The sequence below is a fragment of the Bubalus kerabau genome, chromosome 2, assembly GCF_029407905.1.
Source record: "Bubalus kerabau isolate K-KA32 ecotype Philippines breed swamp buffalo chromosome 2, PCC_UOA_SB_1v2, whole genome shotgun sequence".
Classification (NCBI taxonomy): Eukaryota; Metazoa; Chordata; class Mammalia; order Artiodactyla; family Bovidae; genus Bubalus; species Bubalus kerabau.
The window spans coordinates 171,928,463-171,944,400 of NC_073625.1; the positions used below are offsets into that span (position 1 = coordinate 171,928,463).

At 43.0% G+C, this 15,938-nt stretch overlaps 1 protein-coding gene across 1 annotated transcript in view; it reads left to right on the forward strand.

The window, feature by feature from the left end:
* Positions 1-14,053, forward strand: part of SLC9A9 (solute carrier family 9 member A9) — a 647,485-nt gene extending 633,432 nt beyond the window's left edge. The window contains exons 15-16 of the mRNA XM_055569424.1: positions 12,200-12,305; positions 13,636-14,053. Coding sequence (XP_055425399.1) covers positions 12,200-12,305; positions 13,636-13,851 — 322 coding nt within the window. The 3' untranslated portion in view covers positions 13,852-14,053. The remainder of the gene's footprint in view (positions 1-12,199; positions 12,306-13,635) is intronic.
* The last annotated feature ends 1,885 nt before the right edge of the window (positions 14,054-15,938 follow it).

A 15,938-nucleotide genomic window follows, 5' to 3' on the forward strand; every position in this document is an offset into this window, starting at 1 on the left:
AAAGCATCAATTCATAGGTGCTCAGCCTTCTTTGTGGTCCAACTCTCACATTCGTACACAACTACTGGAAAAACCATGACTTTGACTATACGCACCTTTGTCTACAAAGTGATGTCTCTGCTTTGTAATATGCTGTCTAGGTTTTTCATAGCTTTTCTTCTAAGGAGCAAGCGTCTTTTAAAGATATATTGAGGTCCTAACCCCTCATACCTCACAATGTAAGCTTCTTTGGAAATAGGTGCTTTGCAAATATAATTATTTAAATTAAGACTAAGTCATACTGGAATGGGATGGGCCCCTAATCCAATAACACTGGTTTCCTTATAAAGACAATCCTGTGAAGACCCAGGGGGACAGCATGGGAAGGTGAAGATAGTGATACAGGGATATACCTACAAGGCAAGGAACACTCAGGAGTTCAGGCTGTGACCAGTATCCAGAAGAGAGGCAGAGGGCAGCTTGGCTCTCAGAGGCCTCAGAAGGAACCAGCCCTGCCATACCTTGATCTCAGACTCCTAGCTTGCAGAACTGTGAGAAAGTACATTTCTGTTATTTTAAGCCACCCCATGTGTAGTGCTTTGTGATGCAGCCCTGGTAATCAAAGACACCAGGTAATTGCAATCTCTAAATAATTACCTAACCAGACCTACTGGAGCATCATGAGTCTCCTTAGTAATGAGAAAATAGAGGCACCAAGAGTTGAAGACATTTGCTCAAACTGAGAGGCAGTCACAAGCCAGAACCTCAGCCATCTGTGTTCGGTATCTGCTGCCTTCCTCCCCGTGAAAGCATTGAAGGTAGTTTCCTCTTTAGCTCTGTGCTCTGAGCATCCTGACCCATGGTCCACGTTCAAGCTGTCAGTAGGGAAGTGGCTATTCCTATTTCCCCAAAGCAGAAGATGTGTATATGGGGGCTCCTGCCCATGTCCACAGGAAGACCAGTCCCCCTCAGGCATACATTCTATTCTTATGTGCAGCAAAAGGGCCCAGACTCATGGATGAGCCAGAGAGGGTTTGGGCAGGCTTAGCCACCTGCATATTAAATATGAACTCTCCGATAGCTAGCTGAGACTCCAGCACTCAGCAGGGTGGGGGCAGAAATCAAATAAAAATTTCACTCCAAACCAGAGTGGAGACTCAGAATGCTGGTGCAGAGTCACTTCTCACAGCCCAGTTCTTCAAAACACCACGAGGCAAGTGACCCATAAAAGCCTCTGGTTGAAATCACCATGAGCTAACAGAGGGGGTCTGGGTCTTTGGCAGCACTTGCCCTAATGACCAGAAGGCTAGGAAAAGCCAAGATTCACTCTGTGTGAGTAACTGCAGCATTCTTCTCCACAACTGTTTTCTGTCAAAACAATGAGCCAAGTGTAACCTTCTCCATGGTGCAAACAGACTAAACTGCATCTGATAGGCAGCAAAGATTCCTGGAAATCTGTGATCCCATTCTGTGCCCAAAGGGAAAAATCTTCAGGACACAATAGTAGGAGGAGAAGCAATGGTAGTAAAAGTAACATTATTGTCATGGTTATCGTTGCACAGTGTAGCTCACAGATGTGGCACATCCACAACCAGAGTCCTTCAAGAGACAAGATGTCATTCTGCTCCGCATCACTTAGACCACTTAGTGGTTTTCAAGGGGTTGTTATTATGCAGATTGCTAGGACCCTACCCAGGGGGTCAGAGTCAACGGGTCGGAAATCTGCATTTTAAGAAGCAAAAAGCCATTGTAATACAAATATCAGGTGACCACACTTGGGGAAACTCCAGATTTAGACTTTCTTTTGTATTTAGATCCAAGGCTGTGGATCAGATGAGCTCTCAGGTTTCTTTTCCTCCAGCCTCATGATTCCAATATTTCCCTCTGTTTATCTTGTGTCCACTTGCCCTACTTACACCGGCTGCTTTGGTAACCTACAGCTGTCTTCTTTCCTTTAACCTTTCCAACAAATTCCACTGCCCTTTCTCTGCCCCTGGATTGTCTATCTGGAGCTGATAGAATTAATATTTAATAGGTAGACCTTATAGATACCAGTGATAGAAACCAACTCCCTATACAAATAGGATAGCAACCAGGTCATTTGTTCAGTCTTTAGTCTGCCCTGGTCCTTAATACTTAATTGCCAGTTTCCTAGCTCAGGATCTCTAGGGGAGCATGGATACATTTTAAGGTATCTCTAAAATGTCCTGTGAAATTGTATGCAAATGATGAGCACACAGACATTTTTTCGCTAGCCGAAGACCAGGGGAGGTTAAGAACCATGATTCCAGGTGCCACTGGGCTCACCTGGCGTAACATAGGAAGTTCATTCTGGTAAATCAAAGCTACAGTGGTTCAATTATGGAAAATTCCAAGTTAGCTTGGGCAATTCAGACAGAGTAAAAATGTACTCTGGATTTACAAATCTACCTAGACCACATCCCCATTCATTAATAATGTGCTGCTGCTGCTAAGTCGCTTCAGTCATGTCCGACTCTGTGCGACCATACTATTAATAATTACCAGTGATATAAGATCAAATAAAATACAGTCCTGGAGGGTTCTGGGAAGAAGACAGTGGCAACAGCAGTCTTTCAATCTCTGGAGCAGTCAAGACCTTGAGAGTTCTTAAAATTATGTACAAATGATGAGCACATGGGCATTTTTTCAGAGGGCTCCCTTCCAGGTCAGTGTGCAGCATTCAGGAGAAAGGACCTTGGAGTGGCATCGAAATTGAGCTGCATAGAGATGATAGTAACAATTGGAAAGGCAAGGTCCAGATCAGCTGGTGGGGATGTGGGGGGAGGCAGTGGGCATAGGAAACAGGGCTGGAAAGCTCAGAATGCAAGCTGCCATGTTTACCACTATATAAACACAGCAGAAGAGGGATCCCTGTGAAGTCAGGACAGCTTTCCTGAGCGCTGCCTCATTCTTTAAGTTCAGGAAAACTAATTTTGCATAAAACTGAACAATAGAAAAGAAGTCAAATCCCATAGAGACTTATTATAAGGGAAAAAAAGAGGATAAGGAACAGAATAACATCTCTACAAATAATGAAAAAATGCCAGAAAGATGTACCCATAAATAGATCAAAACTATAACATACTATATTAAAACATACTATATTTTAATTAGGTTAAAAGACATTAAGAAAATGATACAAGCTATGAAAGAACAAAATAAATCAGAATAAGAAAAAACTCTGGAGACAATTTAAAAGTTTAAAAACATATATTTCAGAAATGAATAGCAAATCAGAAGGGCTACACAAGCAAATAAACACAATGGATAATACCTTAGGAGAAATTTCAGGTAAAAGGAAAGTGTTTTAAGTTAAAAAGAAATGAAGAAAAAAGATTTTAAAGGTTTAAGAGAAAGTAAAAAAAAATGAAAACAGGTAAAGAAGACTGAACATTCAGACAAAAAAGAATTCTTGAAAAAGCAAAGCAAAGCAAGGAAACAAGAGAAGTCCTAATTCAAGAGAACTTTCTTGAAACACAACACACTTAACACACTGGGAACTACACACCGAAAGAGCACACGATGTACATGAGACTATCAATTAGGAACAACAAATATCAGGAAAAAATTAGTGAAATTAATGAACTTAAAAAAAAAAAGTCCTTTGAGCATCTGAAGAAAAAATACATGGTTTATAAGGGAAAGAAAATTATATTTTCATTAGACTTTTCAGGAGCAATTCCTTATGTCAAAAGAAAATAAAAACATATTTAAGTAATCAACTAAAGAAAGCATAGGTCAACAATTTTATTTCCGGAAAACAGACTTGCAATATATAAAGGGCACTATTATCAATATGCATGAACTCAGAGAACGTTCCCATGAATCCTTCCTGAGGAATCTACTAAAGAACAAGCTTCAGACAATCCAAATGACTAGAAAGACATTGACATAAGGCCTGAAGGTGAGCGTTAAATATATAGTTACCTGTAGAGCTCAGATTTAATGAGGTCTGAGAGAGAATATAGAATGTAGTGGTTATATGTTCTGACTGTGTAAATATAGCACAATTATGTATAGCTGTACTGTAGATTTTCTTTATTTAATAAGCTAGAATGGCAGACAGAGAAGGCGATGGCACCCCACTCCAGTACTCTTGCCTGGAAAATCCCATGGACGAAGGAGCCTGGTAGGCTGCAGTCCATGGGGTCACTAAGAGTCGGACACGACTGAGCGACTTCACTTTCACTTTTCACTTTCATGCATTGGAGAAGGAAATGGCAACCCACTCCAGTGTTCTTGCCTGGAAAATCCCAGGGACGGGGGAGCCTGGTGGGCTGCCGTCTATGGAGTCGCACAGAGTCAGACATGACTGAAGTGAGTTAGCAGCAGCAGCAGCAGAATGACAGAAGGATAAGCAGAAATGTTTAAATATTATAAAATATCCATATTCTGTAATTATTATGGTGGTATTATTATTATTATGAGATTACTATAATACTATGGATAAAATAAATGAGTCATTATAGGATATTCTAATTTTATCCATTTCCTATGTACTTGAGAATCATAAATTCTTGAACTGAATTGGAAGTATCCATAGGAACCCATGACATATATAATCAGTGGTGTGGTGAAGCTGGTTTACAAGAGCTGGTAAGAACAGGTTGTACACATCTTGCCCAGATCAACATTTAATGACTGCATGTTGATATATTAGAATAAGCCATAGTGGGAGTGTTTACACTGTGGAAATTAGGAAATGCTACAAATCTGCCCTTTTTTTCTAATGAGTCAGTTGTTACACATTTACCAGCACCCCATTGTATACTGCAACCCTTGATGCCCAGACTGTGGTATTAAAATACCATTTCTCACTGAAAAAAACACCAAGGAATGTTGTAGAAATAGCTGGTTTGAGGTCCAAAACAGGAAATGTACAAGATGAACCTACAACTTGTCATACAGATGACAAGGAACCTATCAAATATACTAGCATTATGTCAATAGGACTCAGAAGCCAATCTGAAGATTCCCATTGACCAAAAAGCTTCAGTTTGAGCTTCAGTGATGATAATAATAATGTCAATCAAATTTATTTAAATTCATTACTTCATGATGATACTTAAACAAAGAAAAAGTCATTTTCAGGGAGTCATAACCAATCATTATCTGGAAAACTAGTAAACAGAGGGAATAAATCAAACATTTAATTTGCCTTTCCTATATTGACTATTCCACTGAACATTCCAACAGGACAAATGAAAAATGTCTCTTTATAAAAGTATTCTACCTAATAAAAGAACAAAAAGATAAAATTAGAATTTCACTGTTTGCACACCCCAGTGAGCAAATAGATATAGGTATGACACGTCAGTGGCTGCTGAGATCACACAGAGAGAGACAGCCAGATATGCTGTGCCTTCTTGAGTCTTGCTGAAGGGAGAGAATAGAACCTGCGTCTGATCCCATCTCTGGATCCAGCTGGCAATTTGAAGGAAATACAAAGGGCAGAGGAACATGATGGGTTGCACATGAGTTTGCAACCAGCAATTCAGACTATGGGAAACTCCACAGGTCAAATGGCCCAAGTTCTTCAGCAGATAAATTATAAAGAAAAGGGTGGAAGAGTAATCTATAGATTAAAAGACATAATACATTTTTTAAATAGGCAAAACCAAACTGTAGTGTGTCAGAATGCACATTTAAGTGACAAAACTATAATAAAAACTCAAAGAAGTGATTAGTGTAACAGTCAGGATACAGTTACTTTTGGGGAAAGGAAGAAGTTTTGATTAGGATGAGACACCTGGAAAGGCCTTCAAGGGTTAGGCCACATAGTTCTGTTTCCTGCAATCTGGAAGCTTCCATTAAGATATAATACATTAGGCTTGTGAGGTTTGATGTATCCCTTTTTCATTTTACAATAAGAGATTTTATTTAATAATAAATTTCTTGCCCTCTGGCTTTCCAAGTGATTCAGTGGGTAAGCAATTCAGGAGATGTGGGTTTGATCCCTGGATCAGAAAGATTCCCTGGAGAAGGAAATGGCAAGCCACTCCAGTATTCTTGTCTGGAGAATCCCATGGATAGAGGAGCCTGGTGGGCTACAAAGAGTTGGACATGACTGAACAGATTGAGCATGCACGCACGCACATCCTTGCCCTCAGGGAGCTTAGAATCTAAAGAGGGAGACAGAGATGTAAACATTTAACTTCAAGACAATGTGATAAATGCTATCAGGTAAGTATGTACACATTGAGCTTGAAGGGAGACCAAATAGACACATGAGTGGCAAAACTCAGAGATCAAGCTGAAGGGGGTTACAGTCACTCCTTGCTAGCTTATTCTAGACAGTTCTGCTTACTCATCAGAATGTTTATCCAGACTTCCGTTCTGCCCCAGCAGTTATCTAGGGCCATTTTCTCTAGAACGGTAAAGGTTAGGATTGTCAACCAAAGGAATACATGTTCACCCATGTGTGTGAATAGCGGGTTTCTACCTTTTCCTTGATTTTAAACCAGTATTTCATGGATCACCTAGGAGGAGAAGGTACCATCTTGATAGATTGTTCTGGAAATAGAGTGGTTGCTGGGACAGGATCCCACCCCTGTGTTCCCTGTGAGTGCCCTGTGCAGAACTGAAGTCAAGCAAGAGAGAACAAAGTGATGAAACAGCTTAAAGAGGAGGGCTTTGGTTGGACTCCTAAAGCCTTCCTCCAACCTGAACCTCAAAGACAACTTAGCAGAATGGTTGATCACATCCTTAGGCAAGATGGCAAGACAGTGAGTGTCTAATTACAGAATCCAATAAATCCAAAGGAAAGAGGAGGAACACACTCAACTTGTCAGCCCCCATTTCCTGTGAAACAAAGCATAAAGGGTGTGATTTGTACATTGAAATCAAAGAATGACAGGGTGTGTACAATTTGGGGATGTCCTCTGCTAGTTCTGTTCATGGATGCTGACTAAAGAACCATGTGGGGTCTCAGCAAATGGGATGTAGTTTTATGAAGGTGAAAAGTGAAAGTCACTCAGTCGTGTCTGACTCTTTGAGACCTCAAAGACAATGGGCAAAAAATGATGATTTAAAATAATCAAAACATTTTACAGATGAGCCTGTTTACAGGGCAGGAATAGAGACACAGGAATAGAGAATAGATGTGTAAACAGTGAGGAAGGGGAGGGTGGGAAGAATTGAGAGATTGGGATTGACAAATATACACTGCTGCTGCTGCTGCTAAGTCACTTCAGTCGTGTCCGACTCCGTGCAACCCCATAGACATCAGCCCACCAGACTCCCCCGCCCCTGGGATTCTCCAGGCAAGAACACTGGAGTGGGTTGCCATTTCCTTCTCCAATGCATGAAAGTGAAAAGTGAAAGGGAAGTTGTTCAATCGTGTCCGACTCTTAGCGACCCCATGGACCGCAGCCTACCAGGCTCCTCCCTCCATGGGATTCTCCAGGCGTAAAATAGCTAGCTAGTGGGAAGCTGCGGTATAGCACAGGGAGCTCAGCTTCATGCTCTGTGATGACCTAGAGAGGTGGAATGTGAGTGGGAAGGGAGAGAACTTTAAGAAGGAGATAAGTGTATACATATGGCTGATTCATCACTTTGTTGTACAGCAGAAACCAACAGAACATTGTAAAACAATAATACTCCAATAAAAATTTTAAATAAATAAAATAATCAAAGCAAAAACAAACAGAAGAGAGAAATCAATGTCACCATGTACTTTGGAAGCTGGTTCAGTTAAGTACTAAATTTAGGTCTGGACCTGCTGATAGCAGATGCATTTTCTCTTTTGGCCTGAGTTAATTGTCTTTCCTATTTCACGCATGTTAAATTCTGGGTAGAGCTCCAGCTTTTACTTACATCACCCTAAACCAAACTGCTATTCCCAAACTCATGCCCTTTAAAGATGAGAAAAGTCATTGGTTTTTTTTCCCCCCCTAGAGCCTAACATTTCATCTCGATGTATTTCTAACTTATTAGAAAAGCAAAACTAGCTGTACCAAAAATACCCAGTGGGGAATATCTCTCTCTCCAAACATATACTAGAACCTGATAAGAAAAATAACCCAGTTTGCAAAATCAGCAGTAGGGGTTTTCTGGAGATCAGAAGAGTTTTCTTACTATTTTAATAATTCCAGTAACCCTGGTGATCTAGCCACTTTCCAGACCCTGCTCAGCAATGAAGAACTCAGAAAGTCACTGATTCCCCCATTCCAAATCAGTTATCCAATCAGATGAGACCTGTTACTCGGTGTCTCTGTAACAGAAGGAAGATGCTCAATGTGATGGAAATGTCTGGGATCTCAAGCCCAACTGGCTGGATTCCACTGAGCAATTCTTTTATTCTCTTTGAGCTTACTGTCTTCATCAATTCAACAACTATTTCTTGAACATCTAAAATGTATCAACCACTGTACCAGGTGAAGGGGACAGCCCTACCCTCAAAGTAACCACCACCTAGAGACAAGAATATATGGCAAAAACACTTTGCAGTCTATACAGTGACAGTCGCTCAGCCGTGTCTGACTCTTTGCGACCCCATGGACTGTAGTCCACCAGGCTCCTCCGTCCATGGGACTCTCCAGGCAAGAATACTGGAGTGGGTTGCTATTCCCTTCTCCAGGGGATCTTCCCAACTCAGGGATTGAACCTGGGTCTCCCACACTGTAGGCAGATTCTTCAGCATATGAGCCACCAGACTGTAACTGTTAATTTTCTTATGTGGGTACCCCATTAGTTTTGCACATAAAATAAAAACATGTGAGCCCGTGAAAGAACAAATGAATGCTCAAGCAAGGGAGATACGATGGCTGTTTTCTAGCCTCTTTATCTTGTGCCGTTACCACATGGTCCCATTGGTCTAATATCTTAGTCCCAAGAAGTCCGTTTTGACTTGACCTCCTCAGCCTTTATCCTCAGGAAAGCCTCATCTGTTGGCTGTCATCTTCCCCCTTCATTCCTCCCTGGCATAGTCACCCAGAAGCTACCTCCATCATCTGCCCCCTTCATTCCTCCCCTGGCATAGTCACCCAGAAGCTACCTCCATCACTCATAGCACCCTTGAGTATTTTCCTAGACCACAAATTCAGTAAACATCCACTGAGCACATAACATTATATATGGCAAGCTCTGGGCAAACTAAGATGTTGGCGAACATAGATCCTGCTCCACGTGGTGTCTGTGGATGGCACTTACACATTCCATTCACTGCCACAGGATGTACGTGTTATTCCTTTGACCCGAAGCTACTGAGACACAGCCAGGATGGCATCATGAGTTTCCTAGAAGAAGAGTTTTATGACAACAAATTATCCTACCTCTCACCTACCACCTGACACCAGCCCCCCATACAGTAATGTTTAACCCAAATAGCTATTTTTGGTGCAGGAGCAGCTTCAAGTTTCCAACCACGAAGTACTAGCTTGTGACTCCTGATACCACACCAAGGGCTGAGTGCCATTCTCTCATCTCTACCTTAGCATCATTTCTCCTCTGTTATGTGAACAACAATCAACACACCACTTTCTCCAAAAAGTATTACTTAAGAAATATTTTTTTTTATAAAATAGCATTTGAATGGCATGTGAGAGAGTCCAACACCATTTTCCCACATTATATCAGCTAACATTCACAGCAATACTTGAGGCTCACAGGGGTCAGTCGCTAGACCATAGGTCATAGAGTCAGTGAAGGGGCAGAGTTGCCAGTTGTACGCAAGTCTTGTGAGTTGGGAATCCCAGAGCCTGTCCAGAGGGACCAAATGGTAGCCCATTTGGTACAGGTCGCACATTCACAGAAAGCCACAAAGTAAGTGATTAAGTGTTAGCTCCAATAATAAGACACAGAGAGTTAAAGAGATGCCTCGTGGAAGACAAGAGGAGAAGGGGACAACAGAGGATCCAGAGATGGTGGGATGGTATCACTGACTCCAATGGACATGATTTTGAGCAAACGGGAGATAGTGAAGAATGGGAAAGCCTGGCATGCCGCAGTCCATGGGTTCACAAAGAGTCGGACACAACTGAGCCACTGAGCAATGACATCAGGATGAAAAGAAGAAAATGTTCATTGTGCAATTTTAAATTTGTGTTTTCCTTTTGTGACATGGTTTTGGCATTTTGATTTTTCAGTATATTGAGAATCTCAAACAATGGAAGTTTCCCAGGCCTCTCCTAAACTTAGAACCTTGACAAACTCCATTTTTACTTACACAGCCTCGCTAAAAATGTTGCTTATTTGCTGTCACTTTTCCATCTGGAAATGAAATTGGCTGGATTTTCTTTGATTTATGTGCTGTGCTTGCTAAGTCACTTCAGTCGTGTCCAACTCTTGCAATCCCATGGACTGTAGCTCCTCTGTAGAACCCCAGGCTCCTCTGCCCATGGGATTCTGCAAGCAAGAATACTGGAGTGGGTTGTCATTTCCTTCTCCAGGGGATCTTCCTGACCCAGGGACCGAACCTGCGTCTCTGGTGTCTCCTGCATTGGCAGGTGGGTTATTTACTACTAGCACCACCTGGGAAGCTGTCACTTTTCCATCTGGAAATAAAATTGGCTGAATTTTCTTTGACTTACACTCCAGTTATATGTTTGTGTGTGTGTGTATGTGTGTGTGTATCCTCCATCTCAGCTCCCTATTAAAAAAAATTTTTCCCCTGACCTATGCACACCATAAAGCCTATTAGACCACATGCTCCCACCTGAGCGGATCCACAGCTCACCAGCAGGGGTGTGGTCTGTGAGCTTTTCTCCACGAAGAACCAACTGGTCACATACTCCATCCCACCCTGAGAAATTCCCTTCTGCTAGCATATGATGTTTGTGGATGCAGATAGCAAAGGGAGCCTCTGGATTACTTAAAATCATCGTATATTTAGGCCTCAATGCCTTCATCCATAAAATGAAGGAAATAACACTCTGTAATAAAAATTAATGGAAGATCATCAACAGCTTTCCAGAGTTGTAGACAGACTTGCAAGATGTCGCAGGCAATGCCAGGCTCTGAACTTTAATATCTTCCCCATCCTTAACTGAGCACAACAGCTGCACATCTGAAAGGAGTCGTCAAGTTTTCCGCTCACAGTTGCAATCACAGACCCTCTTAAGTATCTCTCCAATCGCTCTCCTTGCATCGTAACTAGGCTGTGTTCATGAGCCTCTCCTGCTTTGTCCCCACCGTGGGGGTGAATGATTCAAAGCCAGAGGCCAGTAGATTCCTGGCCCCTGCCGGCTGCATGCCCCTCTGTCCCACACGCTCAGGGCATCCTGGAATGATGGAGTGGTGTCGTCCACCCGTGAATGGGCTCCAGTAGAGCCTCCACCAAGATCTTCTCTTGAGTGCCTGGGGGTGAGTGCGCATCTTCATGAACCAACATTAAATGCTTTCCATTTTTTTCCCCTCTCCCTATTTATTATAGCATTTCAGAAAGTTGACGAGGTGAACTATTCTCCAGCAGAGGAAATAATACAAAGTTTGAAAGTTGTTTCTGATGGAATGGTGAAATAATTTCACTACCTTTCTGGGAGGGAAAAAAAAAAGGCAACGTGAGGCGGCAGCCTCTAGGGATTTCATTATTGCTAGATTGGAGGGAAACCTAAAGGCTTTAGATAAATAGGTTTTTCTTTTAACTCGTTAGAGCACTTTGGGACCAAGAGAGGAGAAAGACAGGTATTAGACAGTAGAATAAACCTAGCTCCAGCTTATTTACATAATTTTGTATGGCAATGCATTGATGTATGAAGTATAAAGTGACTGTGTTGAATAGTGAAAATAACTATTTTGGCAAAATCTGTGTTTACTACCCAGTTCTCAAATAAGGGAATGTTTTATGAAATGCCTCTTGCTTTTTTGTGTGAAAATTACCAGTGGTTTAAGCTGTGTGTGCAGTTTTAGGAAAACACAATCTTTTATGCTATTATTTCAAATAATTATTAAGAATATATTCTCTAAGCAGAAGAGACGTTGAGTAGGAGAGGCGAGGAGAAGAGGACCACTTACACCTCTCTGACATTGGCTGGTCCGGGTGCCATTTCCCCATGAGTAAAGACTACCAGGAGGGCTGGGAAAGTGTGGGGATCAAAGAACATAAATAGCAAATTTGTGCAGGCCACATTACTTCCTCAGTGAGAGAGGAGGGGATTTGAAGGTAAAAATAACTATCTTTCACTGCATGCAAAGTTTTGTGCTATGTGAGAAACTCAATCCTGACTTCCTCTTGGCAAGTATTCCTTAACAGGCCTCACAGATACCTGAAACCAATTCTAACTCACTCTGGTCCTCCACTGACCACCACGTTACCTGAATGGTGTGGCCCAATTTCCCGACTGCTCACCAGTCCTCAGGCCTATGGGGTGAGTAAACATCTCGTGAGGGACAGGCTTGGTGAATACTGATAAAACCCAGAACCTTGGGGCTATTTCTTCCTGCCTTGAAGAGGAAGCATACAGTTCTTAAAATTCACTGCACCAAGAAGCTTCTCTCTTTTCTTTTCCATTGCTGTTGATGTGGGCTCATTCTTCTTTTTAAACATGCAATTTTTTACTGTCACCAATATTTTTAACCATAAAATGAATTTAGAAAAATATAGAAGAAGTAATGTGAACTCCCAAACTGCTATGTTTTGAGGCTTTGAATATCAGGCCAGGTGCCTTATAGCTGAAGGGAGTAGAATAAAAAAAAACTGCTGAGAAGCAATTAGACTCCCTCCCAGTACATCAGAGTGTCAGAGATGGGAGAGGAGCAGAATCTTGGAGTTTGTGGCACCCTTGGAGGTGGTCGACCCCATGTCTAAACAGAGAAAAAGTCATCTCAGATCTCAGATGTGCTCAGAACACAACAGCCTGAGCCAGCGATTCTCAAAGTGTGTCCTTGGACCAGCAGTTTCAGCCTCACTTGGAAATTTGTTTTAAACAAAGATTCTCAGGCCCCACCTCAGAATTCTGGCCTCAGGAACCCAGTATCTGGGCTTCAAGGAGTGATTCCAGTACAGGCTGAAGTTCGAAACCACTGACCTAAGATCACCTAACCAGGGCTCATTCTACAGGGAATTCTGTGATGTCTTCCCAAAGCCAATGAAAGAAAACTTGAGATTTTAATTCCTTTTCTTCAAGGGGAGGACAACTTTATTGGCCAGATCTAGTTGGTTTCCACCATTACCCACCATGGAAACTTCCAACCACTTTTAACCTTGGGACACTCATCCCATTTGAAACTTTTCAAAGAAAATATAGCAGACATTGAGTTAAAATATTAAAACCAATACTGGTGCATTCCAAAACCAATATTGGGAATCATTCTGTACTCTGAGGTCAAACGATTCTAAAAACTCCTCTCATCCAGGTTAGATACCCATTCAAAACATCCATAGCATTTTATTCTAACTCCCCTTTAGCATTTTATTTAACCCACAGACATGCTCAATTGGCACACGTTCTCTTACTGATGAGACTTGGAGACTTCTTATGATTGTGTGATGATGTCCATCTTCAAGGTCATCTTAGAAATGTTTCACAACTCCTGCAGACATGGAAAAGGTTACATGTGGCATACCAGAAACTTCAGCCAAGTCAAGACAGGGCAGTGTAAAAAGGAAAATGAACATCCTGTTCTCCTATACTGCAGGACTGCCATTGTCTTCTGCTTTTATCAAGTGAACTCTCTCTCTTTCTCTCCAAAATCTAGGAACATCTCAAAGAGGATGATGAATGCATCGTAAACCAGGACGAGCTTGCCATGAATTACCAGGAGCAAGGCACCTCACCCTGCAGCCCTTCCAGGGAGGACCAGAAAGCTTCACCCCAGACTCCAAGCAAGGAAAACATTTACGAGGGGGACCTTGGCCTGGGAAGCTATGAACTCAAGCTTGAGAAAACTCCTAGTCAATCCCAGATGAACTGATGGGCGTGAACAGCGCAGACATGATCACAGGTCATGCAGGGCTCACTGAGGAATACAAGCTAAGCTGATGAGGCCAAGTGCATGGAAAGAGGCTGGAAAGTATATGAAGGGCAGAAAGGAGAGATTCAAAAGATACATCCTCTGGTGCCCACAGAAATGAGAATTTATTATCATCCCTCTATAGTAGGCAACTGATTTAAGTTTTGGACAGTGCCATTTTTATTAATGAATTGGGGAGGGTGGGGGGTGGGGGGTGTGGGGATAGGAGACAGGCGGCTAGTTGCTGGAAGGATGAAACAGTTGTTCTTGTGTCTGCAAGGTATTTCTTTCTGTGTACAGCTCTCCTGACCCTTCCCTCAGATTTGAGATTCTATTCCCTCATTAGGGAGAGTTTTAAAACTCTGTTTAAAAAGAGTTTCTGAGCTTAAACGCGTGGCTCCTAAGCTGAAGGGAATACCCATTTATTCAGGAAGTGACACGTTTTTCATGTTTAGAACCTAGGGTCCCACTCGCTCCTAGTGATCCAGGGCTATTTGTGCAGATAAGTGCTCTACATCACTGCTGATGGCCTTGGTGCATGGGGACCCCAGTCCTCCTGGGCATCATCTTCAAGCGGCTCCTGCCGCTTCTTGAAGGGGTGGGCTCCTGACAGCTGGGAAGCACTCCGCACTAAACGCAGTGCCGCTTTCCACCTTGGCGGGACCCCTTCCAGGGACAGTGGGGTTCTCTTCCCCGCACCAGGTTTCAGCTTTCCTATGCTTGCTTGCATTCGAGTCACTTCCTGGCTCTGTGGCAGGTCCTTCTGTCTGTGGGGCGATGAGATCCCATATCCCAGGCTCCCCTCCAGTTATAGTTCCCACCTGAGAACAGCCGCGCGGTGCGGGAGCTAGAAGAGCAGGACTGCGCATGCGCAGAGCTCCCCCAACCAACCACCCCCACCCCGGCCCCCGCCCTCGCCCCCGGCAGCGCCAAGGACGCAGCATCAGCACCCTCCTCACAAGACGTGGCTCGTGGCCTGTGGCGGAGAGACCAACACAACAGCTTTTAATTCAGCTGCACGACCTGTGCCTTTAAGCCATTAAGATACCTCAAACCCAGCTTCTCTTGAAATAACAGATGTTCATATCAGACTCAAAAAGGTCAGCCCAAAAAGGGCAGCCCGAGTCATAGATGCCCAGGTTCTGAAGAGTCTGCATCTGAGGACGAGCATCTTCGTGGGGCCCAAAGCTTGAAAGTAACATATGCTTTGCTGACGAGTCTTTAGGCTTTCGACACGAACCATGGAGGTGCCGGGTACGCCGCTATGCACAGCAATCCTCTTGCTTTCTAAAAGGTAGAATCCAGGGCACAAATTATTTTCTACTCAGCTAAGTATATCCTGGTCATTCCAGATAAATATGGCAAGCGGCAGAGCATGAAGTTTTCTAATTTGACTTAATCCTAATAAAACTTTGTTATAAAGTACGATTGTGTTCGCTAGTACATTATTTTAAAACGTCCTTTACTGTCCCGGGACTTACCTTGTAGCTCAGTCGGTTTACCGACTGCAATGCAGGAGACCCAGGTTCGATTCCTGGATCTCCAGGGAACATCCCCTGGAGAAAGAAATGGAAATCCACTCTAGTATTCTTGCCTGGAGAATCCCCATGGAGAGAGGAGCCTGGCCGGCTGCAGTCCATGGGATCATAAGAGCCGGCCATGACTTAGTGACTAAGCCACCATCTACTGTCCTTGCTAATTGGCAGTGCTAAGCCCTTACTCTTGAAGTGCCAGGTGAAAGGTGATGCAAGGGAGATGCAGGCATCCTCTGGCCAGGAAGAGTCATGGGAGTTTCTGGCCGAGTCAGTGATGCATGCAGAGAGCAAGGGACTGGGAGGACATAAGGGAAGGTGGGATCAGACAGAAGAGAGCACCTCCTCCTTTCACAGGACAGGGGACCAGAAACCGAAAAGAGCTCCAAAAATAGGGGAGGAGGGACTAGAGGAGAAAGGACCAAAGGAAGGGCAAAAGAGAAAGGTTCATCTTAACTTCTGCCTTTATCATGTGAAAGGAAGGGACGGGAACTCATATTTTGTTTCTTTCCTTTT